Source organism: Larimichthys crocea, chromosome XIX (genome assembly GCF_000972845.2).
Source record: "Larimichthys crocea isolate SSNF chromosome XIX, L_crocea_2.0, whole genome shotgun sequence".
NCBI classification, from domain to species: domain Eukaryota; kingdom Metazoa; phylum Chordata; class Actinopteri; family Sciaenidae; genus Larimichthys; species Larimichthys crocea.
Genome location: NC_040029.1, coordinates 6,714,634 through 6,733,770, shown reverse-complemented (window position 1 = coordinate 6,733,770; position 19,137 = coordinate 6,714,634). Strand labels below are relative to the sequence as shown.

General features: G+C 45.4%; 1 protein-coding gene across 2 annotated transcripts; it reads right to left on the bottom strand.

Moving 5' to 3' along the window:
• Window positions 1-11: 11 nt before the first annotated feature.
• Window positions 12-17,795, bottom strand: als2b (alsin Rho guanine nucleotide exchange factor ALS2 b). Of its 2 annotated transcripts, none has more exons than XM_019265101.2 (34): window positions 17,575-17,795; window positions 17,176-17,259; window positions 15,932-16,077; window positions 14,886-15,847; window positions 14,269-14,641; window positions 12,380-12,554; window positions 12,211-12,307; window positions 12,043-12,120; window positions 11,741-11,965; window positions 11,484-11,655; window positions 11,219-11,408; window positions 11,070-11,135; window positions 10,830-10,992; window positions 10,619-10,750; window positions 10,389-10,517; window positions 7,472-7,542; window positions 7,283-7,349; window positions 7,003-7,205; window positions 6,858-6,923; window positions 6,666-6,764; window positions 6,409-6,573; window positions 6,199-6,310; window positions 5,515-5,592; window positions 5,284-5,417; window positions 5,036-5,200; window positions 4,831-4,948; window positions 4,565-4,722; window positions 4,369-4,485; window positions 4,103-4,279; window positions 3,961-4,018; window positions 3,781-3,845; window positions 3,553-3,702; window positions 2,935-3,031; window positions 12-2,776 (listed from the first exon to the last, which is right to left on the bottom strand). In XM_019265101.2, the coding sequence occupies exons 2-34, from the start codon at window positions 17,193-17,195 to the stop codon at window positions 2,738-2,740; spliced, it is 5,067 nt and encodes a 1,688-aa protein (XP_019120646.2). In that variant the 5' UTR covers window positions 17,196-17,259; window positions 17,575-17,795; the 3' UTR covers window positions 12-2,737. The 2 variants fall into 2 exon arrangements, with proteins under 2 accessions (XP_019120646.2, XP_019120648.2); XM_019265103.2 differs by having other exon boundaries at window positions 14,314-14,641; window positions 17,575-17,792.
• Window positions 17,796-19,137: the final 1,342 nt, after the last annotated feature.

Here is a 19,137-nt window from a genome sequence, read left to right as displayed (position 1 = left end):
AGTTAGCAATATCCATCATATGAGTTTATTGCCCTTTGTTATTATATGAAAGGTACAATACATTTGACATCATGTGAAAGACACACACAGGTCGGAGTCATGTCAGCCAGACTCCATTGACAAAACAGTTAACTTTACACACAGTTCAACAGTATGACCTGTGTGGGCCGTCTTCATAGTCAACAGCTGTCGAGGGACGATAAATTAACAAAACATATGTCACAGGATTTAAATCATGACCCCCAACGAGAGCTTATGAATGTTGTTTTCAGTTTATATTTATAACCATTGAGTTTGAATTTAAAACTTCATGTACAACCGTTACAACAAAATGTCCTTTTGTCGTCTAGTGGAAATACAAGCCTGTTTTAAGCGGCAGCAGCCTTCAGATTGGGCTAACAATCTGAATTTTGACAAAATAATGTCATAATAACCAGGTAATGTTGTAGCTTTCTTTGCCTGAAGTGTGTTCAGAGCGTTTTGGGAATGAACTCGTCAGTTACGAAGACAATATTGCTTCACTTCTTAAAGTGTCAGGCACATACGGTTATGGAAAGCCAGCCATATGTATATTATATACATGAGCTTCAACATGTTGACGCCACTTGGCCACTTGGTTCAGCCAATGGGAACTTGTGACGATCCCCCATTTGAACTGGACAAGCGACCAATTGGCTGAGAATTATCTTTGAGACACGTTGGCAACGCGTTAACAATGCGTGAGAAATCAATGCGTTAACAACGCATTAATTGGGTAAACAAACACGTTATCAACAACACTTTGTAACACGTAAACAAGCACATTAACAACACATCGTAACATGTCCATGTGTTTGCTTAAGCGGTAACGACACACATTAATGCCGCGTTAACCCCAAGTTTTCAATGCGATGCTAATGTGTGAAAAATCAACGCATTAATAGATCAATGCACTGACGCATTGTTGATAGTCATAGAACTGGCTGGCTTTCCATATACAGTCTCAGCAGTGTTAATGCTCATGAGCCATTAAATTTATCACAATCGTTTTGAATTTAAATGCTAAACCGTTTAAACCTCTGACTGTGCTTTTTTTATGGTTAAATCATCTGAGAAAACAAAAGCCGAAATTATATATTTAAAAAAAAAAAGGCTCATCATCCTCTGAATCCCCTCTTAAGCCGACGCAGATCTGTAAAAAGCGACAATGTCTGACAGTTTGTGCTGTGAATGGTTTAAAAAAAGAACAGTTAGCATTAACAGATGGCGCAGAGAATCAGCTTTGAACATCACATCTATTAAAACAGAGTTTGTATCAAGTTGACCGTCCTACTCTCTGTTGAAACCTCAGTAAATTTTGCAGTCTTTATTTTACAGATCGACACATTATTTCAAGACCATTAAATAGTGGTTAGTTTCCCGCCATGTCTGTAATTAACACTGTGCTTTCAATAATATTACAAGTAAAACAAACTCTTTCTTTGTTTTCACTGGATGTCAATGGGTTTTGAAGCTGATCTCTGTTGGGAAACCTGCAACTTTCAGCTTTCTGAGGATGAATTTGTCTGTTTTTAAAGTTTCTTTAGCTTGAAAAAAATGCTTGCAACATATAAAAAGGAGAACTTAAACCTTCAGTTTATCTCAAATATATTAAAAAAAGATGCATAATTTCTTTTACTCAACCATAACAATGTGTAATAAGACACCAAAACTGTCCCAGACTGATGCCTCCTAAGTCAACATTTGGTTGTATTCTTAACATAGACGAGCTAGCACGTAGCATATCTAAGTGCAGGAAAGGAGTTGACTGAGTCTTGCTCAACTGTGATTGGAGCGCAGATCAAAATTTTCACTGTAAACTGGGCTCAGCAGCGCACACGCACACACGGGAGGCTCTCAGATTTACCCTGTTCCTGCAAGTTTTCAGCCTGGTTTTGTATAAGCGTACGATAGTTGACCTTCGTTGTTGTAACTTGTGTTCATAAGACACAGTTTTATACAGTTAAAGTGATGAACTGTCAGGGCTTGTCATTGGAGCAGCTGATGTTAGTATGAGTCGTCTAACTGTATTCAGCTACCAGCAGGTCTAAGAGGAGAATGTCAGTTATTGCAGAGTCAGTTTACACTTCCCCAAAGCATGATGTGCATGATTTGTTTCGTATAAATACAATATCAAACCTAGCTTGAAGCATAAAACTCACTACGTGTCGCTTGACAAATCAGTGCTGTCTCAAATCAGATTCACAAAAGCGACGACGTGCCGTTGATGCTATGCTGGAGATTATTTCCTTGTTATGTCCGTTCCTTCATGTCGGTGTCAGCTGAATAAAAAGAAACACTCCGAATCGCTGAAGGCTAAAATAAAGAAATGTATGATGGATTATCTCTTAGTTTTTTCATGCTGGAAAAGTGATTTTTTTCTGAAGGTCCGGTGTCACAGTTTGCCAACTGTGAGCGAACAATTAATGTCCATTGGCACTGAAAAAAAAAATACACTGGACGGTATAAAGTGGCTCATCTCTGGCAGTATGACACCAACAATAGAGGTCAATAAAAGGTCAAAGTGTGTGTGTGTGTGTCAGAGAAGGTAAGGAGCTCCCGTCTCCATAACAGCAACAGCTGGTGCTGGAGCTGTCGGCAACCTGTTCGTATGATCCTCTGCCACTGCACACCATCACCCGGAAAGCCTCACTGATCACGGGCCCTCTGTGACTGGCTTGACCACGCAGATCACCGAGGAAGTAACGCCACGCTGGATTTAAGTGATCTTCTCGTGTTGGATCTGGTAGTAACAGGCCTGGAGGTGGAGAAGACGCACAAATAAGACAAATAAAGATCAGGGCGAATCGAATAAGAGTGGGTTTGATGATTGAACTCTTCAGGTCGAGCAGTACTGCTCCACCTCTCCCTATAATAAACATATTTTTGTCTCTTCTCGGAGGAGGTAGGTGTTACCTTGAGTGTGGTGAACATGATGCCATGCTCTCCGTGCTGAACGCAGGGGTCCATCAGGTCTTCGATCAGGCTGACCTCGGATCCCAAGTTCCTGATTCTGAGGACCAAAAAAAAAAAAAAAGAGCTCACGTGACTGAGGAATATTTTACCTTTTTTTCCATAAAGGGTCACTGTAGCGTCCAGTCGGCCCTGCCCGACGTCCTTCTCCTGTCGCCACCTGTCCTACAGTTGACTTCCACGTTATTTATTTGGACTAGTTTTTACATATTGCACCTTTAAGCCTTTTGTGTGTGTGTGTGTGTGTGTGTGTGTGTGTGTATATATTTATTTATTTTAAGTCCACGGGACGTCTTTAAATGCCTTCTTCATCCGACCAGCAGCCAAAGAAATTCAGTTCGCGATCATGTACGGCAAAGAAGAAATCTAATCTTCACATTTTAGCAACAAATATTTGGCAGTTTTGCTTGTTATCATCAAAATAATTGCCAAATAATTCCCGTTGGTCGCCTAATTGATTAATCGTCTACTTAAAGTTGTTTTACTGAGTTGTTTTCATCATCATAAACTGTGTGTAATTGTGTGTATGAGTGTGTGATTGCGGTTTGGTTCAAGGCTGACCGTGCACGCAGCACCACGTAGAGGAAGACGGGGAAAAGGTCGTCCATGGACCACAGGAAGTCCTGCTTGAGCAGCGACTGCACCTCCTGCGTGATCTCCTCGAAGGTGAGCTGGATCACCTGCAGCTTGTCTGACGGGGTGAACGTTGTGCTGCGGACAAACACGGAAAAACTTAGAAATCTTTGCTTCCTCAAATACATTTAACAGAGACGTTGAACCGAGCTGTACCTGATCTGTTGTAGCGTTTCCACTGCGGAGGCGAAGCAGGCGTCCTTGCTGCTGCTGGAGAGGACCTGGAGGAGACATTCGAGTCAGAACAAACACTGTTTACATCTTTGTACTAGATTAGATTTGTGGCTCCTCTATCGAGCTTTGCTTGATCAAATGTTTGACTATCATGGACCATACCTGCTGCTTATCTCCGAGCGCAGGCACGGAGTCAGGAAGGGAAACAGGCCAAAACTTTCTGAGGGTGAAAATAAAACAGCTGATTCATTGTTTCACTGCAAAACATTAAAAGCAAGACTCTGAATTTAAGTGTGCGACTTACTGCTGAACGCCCAGGAAGGCTAGCAGAGCCAAGTCGGGCTGCTTGTTGAGGCGGAGGACACACTCCCAGTAGACGTCGTCCTCCCTCTCCTTGTCCAGAGCGTAGAGGGTGAAGAGCGGCGGGTAGAGACGAGGCAGCAGGACGGGAAGCAGCAGAGCCGAACTGCTCACCACACGGCTGAGGAGACAAACAGGAGAAGGTAACGTGATCAAACTGAGTCAAAGAGGAGCACCAAAGCTTCAAGGGGACATCGCTTGGGGCTTTACTTAGGCTTTGGCGACTCTAGGGGGGAATCAGTCGAGCCTGGCTCCTTCTTGTCCTGGACGTTGGTGGTCGGCTCTGGAATTAGACCGCCCTCTTCTGGCAGGTCTGGGAAAAGAAACCTACAGAACACAAACAAGAATAAATCATCTAGATCCACTTTGATGATCAGTGATTGGTGCCGAGCTGTATGTGGACTACCTGACGATCTGGAAGATGTGGTTGAGGTAAGACTTGATCTCGTTGACAGCCTGAGGCAGCAGCCGGCGATTAGCTCCGACGCCCACATAGGTCATCCGGTAGACGGCCACCAGGGTTTCAACCAGCCGGCCAAGAGGATGGAGGGGGGTGTCACACGCCTGGAGGAAGAAACAAGGAATTATGGGGAAAATTCTTCTTACTCTGCATAATTTTATATATTTAAATCACAGTGAGTTTTTTTTTGAATGAGTGTTCAGTGGGTTTACCTTGATGAGGTAGAGGCGGATGGTGTGATATCTCTCCATGGTGATCGGCCCTACATGCTGCGGGATGACCTCCAGACTCTCCAGAGTTCTGCTGTGACTTCGAGACAAAATCTCCGGACTGAGACAAAACACAGCAGTCGGTCAGACGAGTTAAAACACTGATATCACCATTTAAATTGAGCTGTAACGTGAAGAAACTAAAGACCTGTCCTCGATGTGTCTTCGGCTGGTGGTCAGGGCCACAGCGATGTTCTCCCACGCCTTCCAGTTCTCCCCTTGGCCTGGCTCCTCGCAGCCCAGCTGACTCCAACACTCCTCAAACACCGCCTGCCACTTATCCTCTGCGCTCACGCACAGACGGCCCAGCTTTCTGCCAGGTCACACACATAAAGCTCGGTAAATATTAATAAAATTGTATCATTTCCGTACATTTCAGATGCTCTGTGAGCTTACACAGCACGGGTCTTGTCCTTGTCGGTTTCGAACAGGTGTGGTTTGAAGTAGGACCCTGCCACTTTGAGACCAGAGCCCCATTCGCCACTGAAGGAGCCCTCCAGGTAGTCACCGTTAGCCATGGTAAGCACGCCCTGAAGGTGCCAATCGCTACATTTTACTGCTCATACTTAATAAAATCAATGTTTAGACTTTATGTTTTAGATTAAAGTTTGCTCTTCTGAGCGTCACCTTTCCGTTGAGAGTCCAGTCGTCGGAGAACTCCCCCTCGTACGTGGTGTCGTCCTCTGACAGCAGGATCCCAGTGCCCTAAAAAAATTTGCATTTTCACTCAGAAATGAATCAATATTTCTGTACACTTGGTCCATAAACAGCATCGGAATTGCATAAATTGTGTCTGACTGGAAAGCTGAGACTCCAGTTGTATTCATGTGCGATGAAGTTAGTCCTCATAGGAGCCACTCCATTGAGTTAACTGTATAAAACGACCTTGTGGGACCTCTAGGATAATCGCACCCTCATGAAACTGTACAAGCACCAACTAGAGACCGTGGGCGTTCAGATGATGGATGGTTTTTCCCACTTATATTGACAATAAAGAAGGTTTCTGAGCAATTTGTACAAGAGAAGTGCTCTCCATTCAATCATCAAGATGTCTAAATTTCAATACCTGATCTCAAGATGAATTGTTCTAGGGTGTTCTTCCAGGTTTTTGGTGTCTTAATGTGGCATTTTGGATCGATTTTTATCATCAGAAATTGTTTAATTATGCACCAAATCAAATGGTATCAACCTAAAAACGTATGAGATGTAACAAAGCATGAGAATGACCATCACATACTTCAGTCACAATGTCCTAAAGCCTTTCACACTCAATATTTTTAACTTTAAAAATCAAAGGCAGACCGTGCTCACCATCATCTTATTATCTTTGAAGGCTCCTTCGTAGTACAGGCCAAACTGTGTGACGACGACCCCGGTGCCCTGCCGCAGGTTCTCCTGCCACATGCCCATATACTTCTCCCCTCTGGACACAAAAACACCCACACACACAAAAAAAACCTTTAAAAAACCCACACACATTTTATAAGGTCATCTACACTTAGGCAGAGATAGCAAGCGTACTTTGTGATATCATCGAAGACGCCGTAGCCGGTCTTCTTGTCCTGCAGCCAGTGGCCAATGAAGACGCTGGGGGAGGAGGTGTTGAGCTTGCCGCTGCGCAGCATGCCGTGGCCGTGTCGCATGCTGTCCTGGAAGGATCCGTCGTAAACTTCACCACTGGCGTATCTGCAGGCAGCCAGAGGGAGGAGGGTTTTAGTGTACGGCTGAACTCACAACTCTTCTTCTGAAATAAATCCTGTCCTACAAGATAAACTCACCTGTACGTCCCCAGGCCGTGCATCTTGCCGTCTTTCCAGTGACCTTGATAGTGATCGTTCTTGTTGAGCGTCTTATTGGGAGCGACGAATTCACCAAAGCTTCACAAACACACATAAAGACATGAGAACGATGAAGAAGCAGCAGCTAAAAGTCAGCTCATGACGAGTAAAGCTCTAGTGGCCAGCACTCACCCGTCTTCTAGTCCGTTCTTGAATGCTCCTGTGTATATTCTCCCATCAGGCCATTTTAACACTCCCCTGAAGAACATAATCACAAACTTTATTACAAATCATTTAATATTTGAGTGATCTGCAGACAGACTGTGAAATGTCCAACCTGCCGTTGGGCTTCCCGGTGAGCCAGCGTCCTTCGTACGTTGCTTCTTTCAACCGCCCGTCTTTATAGAAAGTGTATGAAGCCGTCCTGGAGATGGGAGGCTCCAACTTTTGCCCCGACCCCGAGCCGACTGATGCCGTGTCCTGCCCCGCCCCACTCAGGGCCTGGTCCACCGCCTGGTTGATGGAGCGAAGCCACTTGGCCTAAAGACCAACACATGCACACTTTAAAGAACGAGTTTCAACAAATGGAGTTTTAAGCAGCATTCAAAGAGATCTACCTTCTCCATGGGAGAGGAGGCCAGCAGGGTGAACGTCTCCTCTGGTGTGATCACCTTTAACCCATACCTGCACAACAACAGTTTAAAGTGATTGTAGTAACATAAATATGAAGATTATTGAACAATTATTACATCATATATGAAAAATACATCAGCACACTGTTATTTTGCTTAAGTAAGCAGACTTACAAGCCAGTGTTCTCCTCTGGGATCGGTTCCACCCAAAGCGTGGCCAACGGGAACACATGATGGGTGGAGAACTGTCGGAGTGGAGCGGAAACGAGCATGGAGGATGTAAAAGAAAGAGTGAAGGTGAAATGGGAGTAAAGAGGAGAGGAGAGGGAAGAGAAAGGTGAGTGTTTAGGAAGGGAATGAAACACGAAAGCATCATTAAAACAGCCGACTACACTGAGAGACATTAACTGTGAACCGTGTCGCTTTTTAGAAAGATGACATTGCAAAATAAACACTTACAGTGAAAAACTAATGCCAAGTCTTCAATTTATACACTGACTGCTCTCTGGAAATGGGTAAATGATACACATGCACCTCTTCTACAAGCAGCATACTGCCTGCTCTGGTTCAGTTTGTTTTTTTATTCACATTTCAGCCACTTTACAATAATTTTGACCTCATTTATATGGTGGATGCATTTGGAAAGATTAAATAAGGAAGTAGAGAAAGAAAAGAAAGCTGTGCAACAGAACAGGAAATAAAGGAGGAAGTATAGAGAACAAAGGAAGGAAGTAAAGAAAGAAGATTTCCCTAAGTCTGATTTAGTCATGCATGCAACATGTGTTTTACAAATGTTTCACAGAACTCAAGAGCTAAGCATGCACGCTCTTCACCAACACCCAGCTTCTCATCCACAGAAAAAAGAAAATAAAGACAGAAAGGAAGTAAAGAAGCAAAAATGATATACAGAAGGAAGTAAGGAATTTGTTTTTCTTTGCAGAACAACCAGAGGACCAGGAAACAGGAAGTAAAGGAGGAAGTATAGAGGAGAAAGGAAGTAAAGACAGCAGCCAACAAGTCAAAAAGGAAGGAACAACAACAGGAAGTAAAAGTAAAGATTTAAGTAATTAGAAAGGCTAATGTATACCAGATTAGTCATGCACGACAACATGTGTTTCACATGTTTTTAAAGCATGCATGCTCTTTAAAACACCTCATTCATACAAAAAAAGGAAGTAAAGAGGATGTACACAGGGAACTAAGGAGGTAAAAAAGGAAGTAAAGAAAGAAGTACAGAAGGGTGTAAAAAAGAAGTCAAATGAAGTAGAAAGAGAGAAAGGAGGTTAGAAAAATGTGAAAAGGAAGTTGTTTTTCTTTCAAACAATGGCAGAGCGTCACAGAGTCAGGACTGAAATATGCAGAGCAACCACGAGACGAGAAGAGAGGGAGGAAATGGACAGATTCAAATACATAAATAGGAGACAAACAGGGTGAGGGAAATGGGAATATGCTTTGGAGAAGTGAACCAGAAACTGTTGGTGAATCTGAAAGGACAGAATAGGTATTTCTGTTGCTGTCCAGAATTTATTGTATCCTTTCAAATCCTGAACTACTCGTTTTATTACACGTGAACCAACAGTAAAAACCAAGGCTTCAACAGGAAATCTGTCTTCAGATTTAGATTTTAGGAGGATTAGTTTTAAGTTGCAATGTGACAAAATAAAGAACAAGAACAGTAAAGTGTGAGCACGAAACAAAAACGCATTAACACCCATTGAGCCTTGGTTATAGCTGGTTCATTCTTCCATGCAGACTCCCTCAGCAGGCAGAGGATGAAGGTGGGGATAGGGCTGCGGATCACCGGACATATTTAAGTAGTAATTCACCCCTACTCACAACCTTTTTAATGCTGCTAACAAAATTAAGTGAATCTAAAGTTATCATCTTTATGCTTTTCTTTTCTGAACTGTGATGAAGGGATACACCCTGGCATAAATATACACAACCTACAGGACCAGAAGGAGGATACCCACATGGTTTGACGACATGAACTGATGTCGTTTGGCACAGAACAAAAAATATTTTTACAGTGTAGTCATGTTGGGAAGGTAAAATATCATGGTCCGTATAGAAAGACGAATAATTAAAGCAGCAGGTAACTTCACAACCACGTGAGCAGGTGGAAAGATAAACCTGTTCTTCAGCTTTTGTTTATAATCGCTGATTTGAATATTCAATCTGGTTTAAATATCATTAGTACCTTGCTTTGTCAGGCATTTAATTTGAATTAGACAAAAACAGACAGAAGAAAAAGCAAAAAGGGAAGTAATGAAACAAAGGGGAAAAAGGAGTAATTAAAAAAGGAAGTACAGAGAGAAAGGAGGTAAAGTGGAAGTTAAAAAAAAGTATGCAAGCAGAAAGAAACAAGGAAGTGCAAAAGGAAGGACAGAAAGGAAAGAAGTGACGAAAGAAAGGAAGTACAGAAGGCGGTAAAAGGAAGTAAACAAGAAAAGTAAAGTGGAAGTAAAAAAAAAAGGTAAAATGAAGTAACTGGATTTTATCATTATTTATTTATTATTCTTTACTCTATGAACACCAAATAAGAGACCAAATAAATCTCTAGTTTGTTTGCTGCAGGTAAAAAAATTAAATCTCTAACAGCTGAAATACATGAGACATGGATGTGCACATAGGTGTAGTAGCGTGTGCTGAACCAGCCTCACGGTGTGGATATTGAATTTTGTCAAGTCATGATAAATTATTAACTACAGGTAAACCCACAAGTTTGTTCAGCTACTCTGAATTGTCTTTGGTACAATGAGGCTTTTTATTTAAATTATTTTCAAAACAGATTGTTGGAGGGACATCCGGTTAGCACTAAGCCCTAAGCCCTTCACACACTCACCCACACTCACACACACACACAGAAGAAAGGGAAGAGCAGGAGAGGGGAGAGTACGGGTCGCTGTGCTGACATTTGTTTCTAGCTGCATACTTACAAGATTTTTACAAGGCGCCACGCCCTGACAGCACGGAGGCAAGCACATACAAACTCTTGAAACACACCGAGTTACACTGTCTGAAATATGAACGGCTTCATGAAAGTAAAAGAGTTGAAGGATGTTAAAGTCTGAGTGTGTGTGGTGCTGACCTGTGCGTGGACCAAGGCGTCGTTGAAAAGGATGAACCAGTTGACGGAGAACCTCCCGGCGTTCTGCAGGGTCAGAGCTTTGTTGCTGCTCTCGCAGATCAGCCGGCGGTGAGGCTTCCTCAGCGAGTCCTGACGACACACAATGACACCATTCAGCGATACGTGACATCATGTGACACCGCGAGGACTCAATTTTACTCAGATTCTAACGGTCAGCAAGTTTATTTCACCGTCATTTTGCCGGGGAAGCTCTTCCAGAAGTGGAAGGTGTAGTCGGCGTCCTTCCTCTTCCTCTTCAGCTGGAGGGCCAACGCTTCGAACTTGGAGCAGCTGTCCTGCAGCCTCTGGTAGTCATTAGAGCACTGACAACACACACGTAAGCATTAATAGTACACAGTAAACGGAAAAATGACGTGCGACTGTAGTGTTTGTTTCGCCTACCACTTCAAAGCAGGTGGCCAGTTTGAGCAGCAGCCTGCCGTATTCGTGAAGGTGGCGAGTCGGGAGGTAGAAGAGCGCCACCAGGAGGTCAGCCATGGTGGGGTTCTCCTCGCTGCACTCCGACAGCCTCTGAAGGAGCTCGGGACTCTTCCCAAAGAAATCTCTACAAAGAAAAGCACAATTAAAAACTCAAATCGTGAGTCTTAAAAACTGGATGTAACGGCGTGATTGTGTGCTCACAGTGAAGGTTTGGTCAGCGCCTGGAAGCCTCCCATCACCTGGAAGTGGCCCATAGCGATGCAGTACCTTACAAAGACGAAGAGACGAGCGTGTGAAGCTTATTCGATTGTTTTAACTACTCAAATTGATGATGGTGGATGCATACATACTCGCGGTAAGAGTCGAGGAAGATGCCGGCGTTGTCGAGCACGAGCAGGCTCTTGACGTCTCGGCCTCGACGCAGGTTGGCGGTGAGGCTGGCGGCGTGCTGCCCGGTAAGGTGACACAAGAGGCTGAATCGTCCCGCTAGAGTCTGCAGGAGACCGAGGGCCACCGGGCCGAGGGTTGAACTCAGAGATTCTGGAGAAGGGCGGAGTCAAATAAATATTTTGACGTCCGAATTAAACTCTATTTTTAGTCATGTGTTGCTCTTACCCAGCTCGAGCAGGGGGCGTATTATCTGCGTCTTGATGTGGCACAGCTTGCAGTAGAACTTCCTCTCGGCCGACGCCAACTCGTGGAGGCTGGCGATGAAGCCCATCACGTTCCTGTCTGAGAGGGCCACGCAACGCTGGCCGCCGGCGAACACGTTGCTCACGTAACGCAGCTGGAACACACAACGATATGAGTAGACACACACACACACACACACCTTTTAACCGTTAGCAGCAGTCATTTACTGTTTGTCTTACATTCATGCAGAAGGGAAGTAGTACAGGCTGCTGGGTCCCCGCCTGCTGCTCCTCTTCCTCGCTTTCTTCCTGCTGACCGAGCCGGTTGCCGTTGCTCTCCTCCGCCCCTTCCTTCACCTGCTGTCCGCTGTAGTAAATGATCGGCTGGATGCAGTCGCCGTCGGCGAGCAGGAGGGTGTGACGCTCTCCGGCACTTATGTCCCAGACACGGATCCCCTCTGACATCTGAAGCAAAGCGGATCAGGAGTTATTAAACTTTCAGGGATGTGTGTTTTATGATAGTACGAAGGTGGTTTCCTCACCTTGGCAAGGCGTGGGACGGTGCTGGGTGACTCCATGTGTCCGAGCTGCCCACAGCTGTTACTTCCCCATGAAAACACCTGAAAGACACAAATAAACAAAGTTTTCCTGATGAATTATTCAACCTTTTTCACCAGGTAACAAGTCCAAGAATGTAACCGCCAACTGACCTGAGACTGAGCAGTCAGAGCAAGGGAATGATGAGCGCCGGCCGCCACCCGAACCACCTCCTTGTTGTTCAGACTCTTGATGCACAGCGGCTGTAATCTGCAAACAGACACCATCAGAAACTGTCCTCTCTTTTCCAGACAGATACAGTATTAAGATGCTTCCTCCTACCTGGCCAGACAGTCTCCATGTCCCAGCTGTCCGTGCTCGCAGTTGCCCCAGCTCCACACCTCCGTCTGCAGGGTGGGGAACACCTCATGGGACTCAGGGACCGCCCCTCCTAGCGGGGTCAGGGCGACTGCGCGCATCCTCGGACGTCCAGCTTTCCTCAGCAGCCGCGGGGACACTGAGCGAACAGGAAATAAAACTCTTAAATCTCTTATTTCTCCTCCACTGCGAGATATTTCACCATCATGTGTGTTTCATCGGTGTGTTGATGAAATGTTGACATGTTTTCAAGGCGAGCCCTGAATCGATCTGAGGTGCAAAGTTCAGCAGAAGAAATCAATGTGTGTGTAAAAAAAAAAGAAGAAAAAAAAAAAACACACACACGCGCTGCCGTACAGCCAATAAGAAGCAGACAGAAACAAACACTCACACAGAAAGGGAGACGATACAGAGATTTATTTACTCTTAATGTTGTTTCAAGTGATAAGGCTTTTATGCACAACTAGAAAGCAGTGGCACTCGTGTCAGATTCAGGCTGTTGCGTAGAAAGATGTTTCAGCACGTTGCTGGTTTCCATCCTTAACTGAGAAGATACATTTCCAGACACTGTTGTCATGAAATTACCGTTCTTCCTCTCTGCCATGACTCTGATGTCATTGTTTTGACATGTGCAACTGTATGAACTGTCGGCATCAAAAAAACAGAAGTGACAAGCTATGAGAAATATTATCAACGATTAAAATTAACATGATTTTAATGAATAGCTCAAATCTGGAACCGGTTCTCAGTTCTCACCCTGAGCAGGACTCACCACAGCGGATCAAGTTTGATTTGATGTGGTTGTTTGGATGTTTAATGTCTTTGCTCAGGTTTCATTTAAATTCAGCTTTATCCCACAGGTTCATTTTAATGTATGTTGACTGGGCCGGCATACCTTTCCTGACGCAACCCTCCCTCAGTTCTCCAGGCTTGGCACCAGCAATTCTTGGCAAATTGATGGCACATTGGCACATTTATCGTTATCATGAATTCTGAATATCCTCACAAGTGACTTGGAAAATGCCGTCTAGCTCGCTAACGTACGGTCCGATATTGATTTCCCATCTTTCCAAAAGGGTTTGAATGACAGAGAGATGTGGATGTTGAGTTTTAAGCATATTTGGATGATTAACGGGATAATCATATCATCTCATGCCTATATCCAACTATGTATTTTAGAAATCAAGGATACAAAGACCATAAAGTACTTTACCAAGTACATTAAATCTGATCTTTCAGCTTAAAACTCACAAGAAGACAGACATTTCTTATTGTCTTGGAGGAAAGATGTATATAGTAATCCATCTTCTATATGTGCACCAGACTCCCTTCTCTCTCTCTGTTAATCACATCATTCTGCTCTGCCAAGTCAGCTAAATCCTTCCAACATTTACTTGATTACTGAAAAACCCCTTTTGAGTTGGAGGCCAAATATCAATCTGCATTCCTCAGTGTTTTTAAAAAACACACACAAAGGAGATCATTCATAGAGGCTGCTCAGGACTGGACCTACAAATGAGACACAAAGCTTAAAGCCCTGGATCACGATTTGCTGTTTCCTTGCAGCGTTTCTCACAACGCAGCAATTCCTCTCAGAGAATTATGACTTTTTTTTTCTGCAGCATGTGTCACATTCAAGAGCCAGCCTCAAGTGGACGTTCAAGGTCCTCAAAGTACGTATTGTTTGCAACTTCCTGTGTCCAACTGCATGCAGGTGACGTACACAGAATATAAACGACTCACCCGTGCACAAAGTGTACCACAAAGACAGCAATTTGCCGTGCTTAAGAGCTGCACAAGGAAGCCAAACACAAAGACCAACATTAACCCGCACATGCGCAAGGCGTACTTACGCAGCAGAGTATAGGAGGAGGATAAGAGGTGAACAGCGTATCTACCCTGTGAGAGGAGTCCCGGTAGCGAGAGACGTCGTCGCAGACTTTCTGCCTCCTCCTCGCGGATGTCTCCCGTGCTGGAGCTCTTCTTGGCCTGTGTGGAGTCCTCTTGGCGGACGCGCTCTGCCGTGTTGTCGCCCACGACACCCGTGAGCCCTGCCGGAACTCCTGACTTCACCGCTCCTGACGGCATGTAGAGGTTCATCATCTTCTTGAGGGACAAGGCCTCGTAGGTGGAGGCGACCCGTTCGCCCACAGCGGAGGCGCATGAGGACACCAGGCTGTTGAGCGCGGAGCCCGCGTTGGTGGAGGCGAGTCCTCCTGCTGAGGGCTGAAGGGGAAGGGAAAGGATCAAGATACAGTGTCACAAGGACATGTTGGTAGGGTTTTCTAAGTAACCATAAACTGTGAACAATCAGAGAGTCCAGCTAATATTTTGATATTAAGAGCCAGAACAGATCCTGCAGGTCCTCGTGGCAGATCAGTATCAAACGTTTTGATCAACAACAAGCATCGGTATGTGAATCACATGTTGTCTGATTGTTTCCTCATATTTGTGCTGCAGTCTGACTTACAAGCAGTGCGTGCAGTCCTCCGGCCGTCGCCTTCACCGTCTGCTCAGCCTGCGTGGTGTCCGACAGCTTCTTCAGGTAGTCTTTGACGGCCTGCTCATCTGGATAGGGTGAGCTCTTAACCCCTTTGGACTGAGCCGAGGGGTCCGAGTCCGAGGATGGCAGCACCCCATTTGCTAAGCCTGATTCCTCCTTGTCCGAGCCCTGATGGGGTTCAGAGGAGGGCTCTGCACCTTTAGCGGGCTCCGGTGACGCTGAGGTGGAGGTATGGGAGGGGAGGACCGGCTCAGACGGGGATGTTTTGAGTCCTTGTGTGGGAGTAGGCTTCTCAAGCATGCCCTCATCCTCAGTGAGCTCCACACCAAGCGGGCAGTAGTGACCATCGGAGATGATGACGTGGTCCTCTTTGTCTGTCATGGTGTACAGCAGCTGGTTACACTGTCTGCATTTGTCCACAGGGGGACGGTGCAAGTCCTGAGGGCCCAGGCAGCGCACTAGAGCCAGGCTGTGTGAAGCCCCGCAGGCCACCTGTAATACATACCTGCCCACCAAATGTTCAACTTTTTGTGGTTTCCACACAGGGAAGACAGTGGCGTTGAGCCCCAGCTGGCACCCGCTGCCCCACGCCCACACCTCCCGCTGGGCCGACAGCGCCAAAGTGTGCTGCGCCCCGCAGGCCAGCTCCAGCACGGGGACCGTCTGCGAGGGGTTCGTGTCGGAGTCCACCAGGGCGACCGGAGTCGGATTGGGGACAGTGCTGAGGCCCGACAAGCCGCACTGACCTGAGCCGTTGTCCCCCCACATGTGGACGCCACCGTCCTCCGTCACTGCCCCGCTGTGGAAGCTCCCGGCTGCAATGGCGACCACCCGCTGGCCGCTGAGCGCACTCTCCAGGGTGGGTTTCTCTGGCTCGGGCAGTTGACTCTGCTTCCATGGCAGTTCCCCAAAACTGTAGACCTGCCCTCCTGAAACAGGAACAACAGCACAACAATCAAAGAGGAACCAGGCAGGTGTTTGTTTGATATGTACACATTAATAATAAGTGTTACCTTCCACCAGTAGAACGCCGTGTCGTGTGCCCAGGGCAACCTGAAGGACAGGCCGGGGGAGGAGCAGCCTTTCTGGGGTGACGCTGCAAGAGTAGCCCTTCCAGGTGTGGAGCAGGCCTCGCTCTCCACCGTCGTCATCCCCAGAGCTAAAGGATTGATCAACACAGACACGTTTTCGGGATTAAAAAACTGGATTTATCTTCACTTCACAGAGACCCGGACAAAGAAGGAGGAGTATGTGTGTCTGTGCCAGCTTTACGTGACTATAAAATAAGTTAGCAGATCCCAAAACAAACATTTGAACAGATGTTTGCATGCGGACAAACGTGACAAAGTATGAATTTTCATCACCATCATGATGCGGTTTGTTCATCACGATGAAGGAATGTGTCACCAAGTGCAACAGTGTGGCTCACTGATCATTTTTGGCCAGCAACAAAGCTGCTTGGTAGTGGGTGGTGTTGTTGAGCATCACACTTGTCCTTTAATGAATATCAAGTGTTAAAATTATGGCGGATCCGCCCAAACTGTTTGCCAACAGAAATTACAACACAGACACCTAGCACAAAAAGGTCATGGTTGTCTCCACTTACTGAGGAGACTCCTCTGGAGCATGCAGGACTCTGTTATAAACTTTCTATGACACTGTCGTGGTGGTCAGGTGAGGAGGAAAAGACTCAGCAAACTGGTCAAGAGGTCCAGCTCTGTCCTGGACTGGACTCCATAGAGGAACTGTGGGGGGCCTTAAACAGCTCATTCAGCAACAGACTGTAACTCCCACTGTGTAAGTTGAGTTTCTTATTTATCTACCTTGCGTGTATGAGCTGCTGTAACAGGAAAATTATCTTATTATAACCCACCTTAGGTACATAACGTTCTTCAGACAAGAATATCGTGAAGGGAAACAATAAGATCTGAAGCAGACACACTTCCAGGATTTTGGACTGATTCAGCAGAAACTACAGTGCCCTTGTTCGTCATGATGGAGGGACATGGACAACAACCAAGCTGCTCGGTAGTAGGTGGTGTTGTCAAGCAAAGTGTTCTGTCACCCGATTCCAGGTATAACAAACATTAAAGAATATTGTGAAGTGAAAGTACAGATCTGAAGCAGGATTTGGGCCTGAGTCTGTGAAACAACAAATGTGTTGTGGCTGAAAGCAGAAGTGAGCACAGCTCCATCCGCAGGCGGTGTCACATGGGGATCACATCCACACAGCTGCAGATGGAGGTCAGGACCTTACCTCTTCCTCTGGGTTTCCATCAGTGGGTTTGTTCCTCCATCAGCATGTCAAGGACTCCTCCACCAACACCTCCTGAACGCAGACCTACAACCACAAACACAACACACCTCAGCTGTTCATGCGAATAAAGTCACTCAGTTGAGTTTTAGGGGAAAACCAACACAGACATGCTTCCTCCAGTGCACAGTCATAACGAAAGCAGCTATAGTTTGGTTTTTACGTGCTCCCATACGCTACCATTCACCACCTGCCACCTGCGGCAGGTGTTTCCATCAGCTCGCGGCTAATCCTGCCGCTAACACGAGCTAATCAGTCCCGCTAACCGCTAGCTCCTCACCACAGGTGTCACATCGTGTTTTTGTCGCTATAACAACGTAAAAAAAGACGTTTCTTTCTTACCAGCTGGCTCCACGCTAAACTCCTCTAGGCGTTCACTCAGACAGGTAAGCACATCATACATCCGTGAGGGAGTTTAGCAGCTAAACGCCGCTGGTTGTTGATCATCTCCTGATGTTGACACGGACGTTGGAGATCGTCGATGGCAGCAGGAGGGTTCACTCCGCGGCGAGAGCGAGCGGAGGACTGCAGCACAGCGGCGGCGGCGACGCGCCTCTTAAAGAGACAGTACCAAAGTTAAAAACTGCAGTTCCTCAAACGTCCACTTGAGGCTGGCTGCAGAAGAAGTGTTAAAATGTCCAACTTCACAGCAGAGATAAACATGTTTACGGCCTGGTACAAAAAACTGTTTTGGTGGGGTGTCGATTAGCTCAGTTGGTAGAGCATAGAGGGCGGCAGTAGCTCAGTCCATAGGGACTTGGCTTGGGAACTAGAGGGTGGCTGGTTCAATTCCCACATGGACCAAAAATATGGAAGGTGGACTGGTAGCTGGAGAGGTGCCAGTTCACCTCCTGGGCACTGCCGAGGTGCCCTTGAGCAAGGCACCGATCCCCCACACGATCCGCCTCTCAGGGGGGCTACCCATCACTCCACCATCTCTCTCCACATTTGCATGTCTATGCCCTTGTACCTTGTACTGCATATGTGTGTGTCTGTCAAAATAAAATAGAGTGAAAAAAGAATTTCCCCAATGAGGGATTAATAAAGTATATCTTCTTCTTCAAATCCGACCTGTGGCCCTTTGCTGCATGTCGTTCCCCATCACTCTCTCCCCACTCCTCACTCCTCACTCTTCAGCTGTGTCCTGCTGTGGAGTGTGAAAACGGCCGAAAAAATATCTTTAAATATTAATATGTATATTAAGATAGATATGATGGTTATGTTACTGTTAATAACAGTATATAATAATAACAGCAACAATAACAACAATAATATTATATCTATAGAGATACATATTGAAATGTGTCATATATTTAGTCTGTGTTCAAGGTGCGCATACATACATAACAGCAGCAGAGTGGGACCTCTTTCTGTTTTCCTCCTCTCTGTTGTGGTTCAACAGTCGTGGTGTTCTTCTTCTACTACCACTCAAAGCCTGCCAGACTTACTCACGGGCACCACTCGGTGGTGGATGCCGTGCAGGACATCCACAAACATCACTACACTGTAATATTTAACGGGGGAAACCTTCATTATATACATGTAGTATTTTGATGTCAATTATTTGACAAACCAGCGTTTATACTGATGAAAAAACATGGTAAAATATGTAAATAAAACACCAACTTTAACCATAAAAATCAACAGTACTAAGACCCTTTTTCTGCAGTATTAGAAAAGGTTATACTGTATTTATTACAGCAAAATTCTTTATTTATACAGCAATTTAAGGGGATTTATACAGAATAAAGTTATGTTTTAAATGACAGACAGTTAATTGTACAGTAATGGCAGAAGTTATTTTTGCTGACAAAAACTTAAGAAGTAAAATGCGAACCTTAAACGTGAAATCAACAGTACTACAATATCCTTTTATTGTAATATTATAAAAAGTTATACCGTATG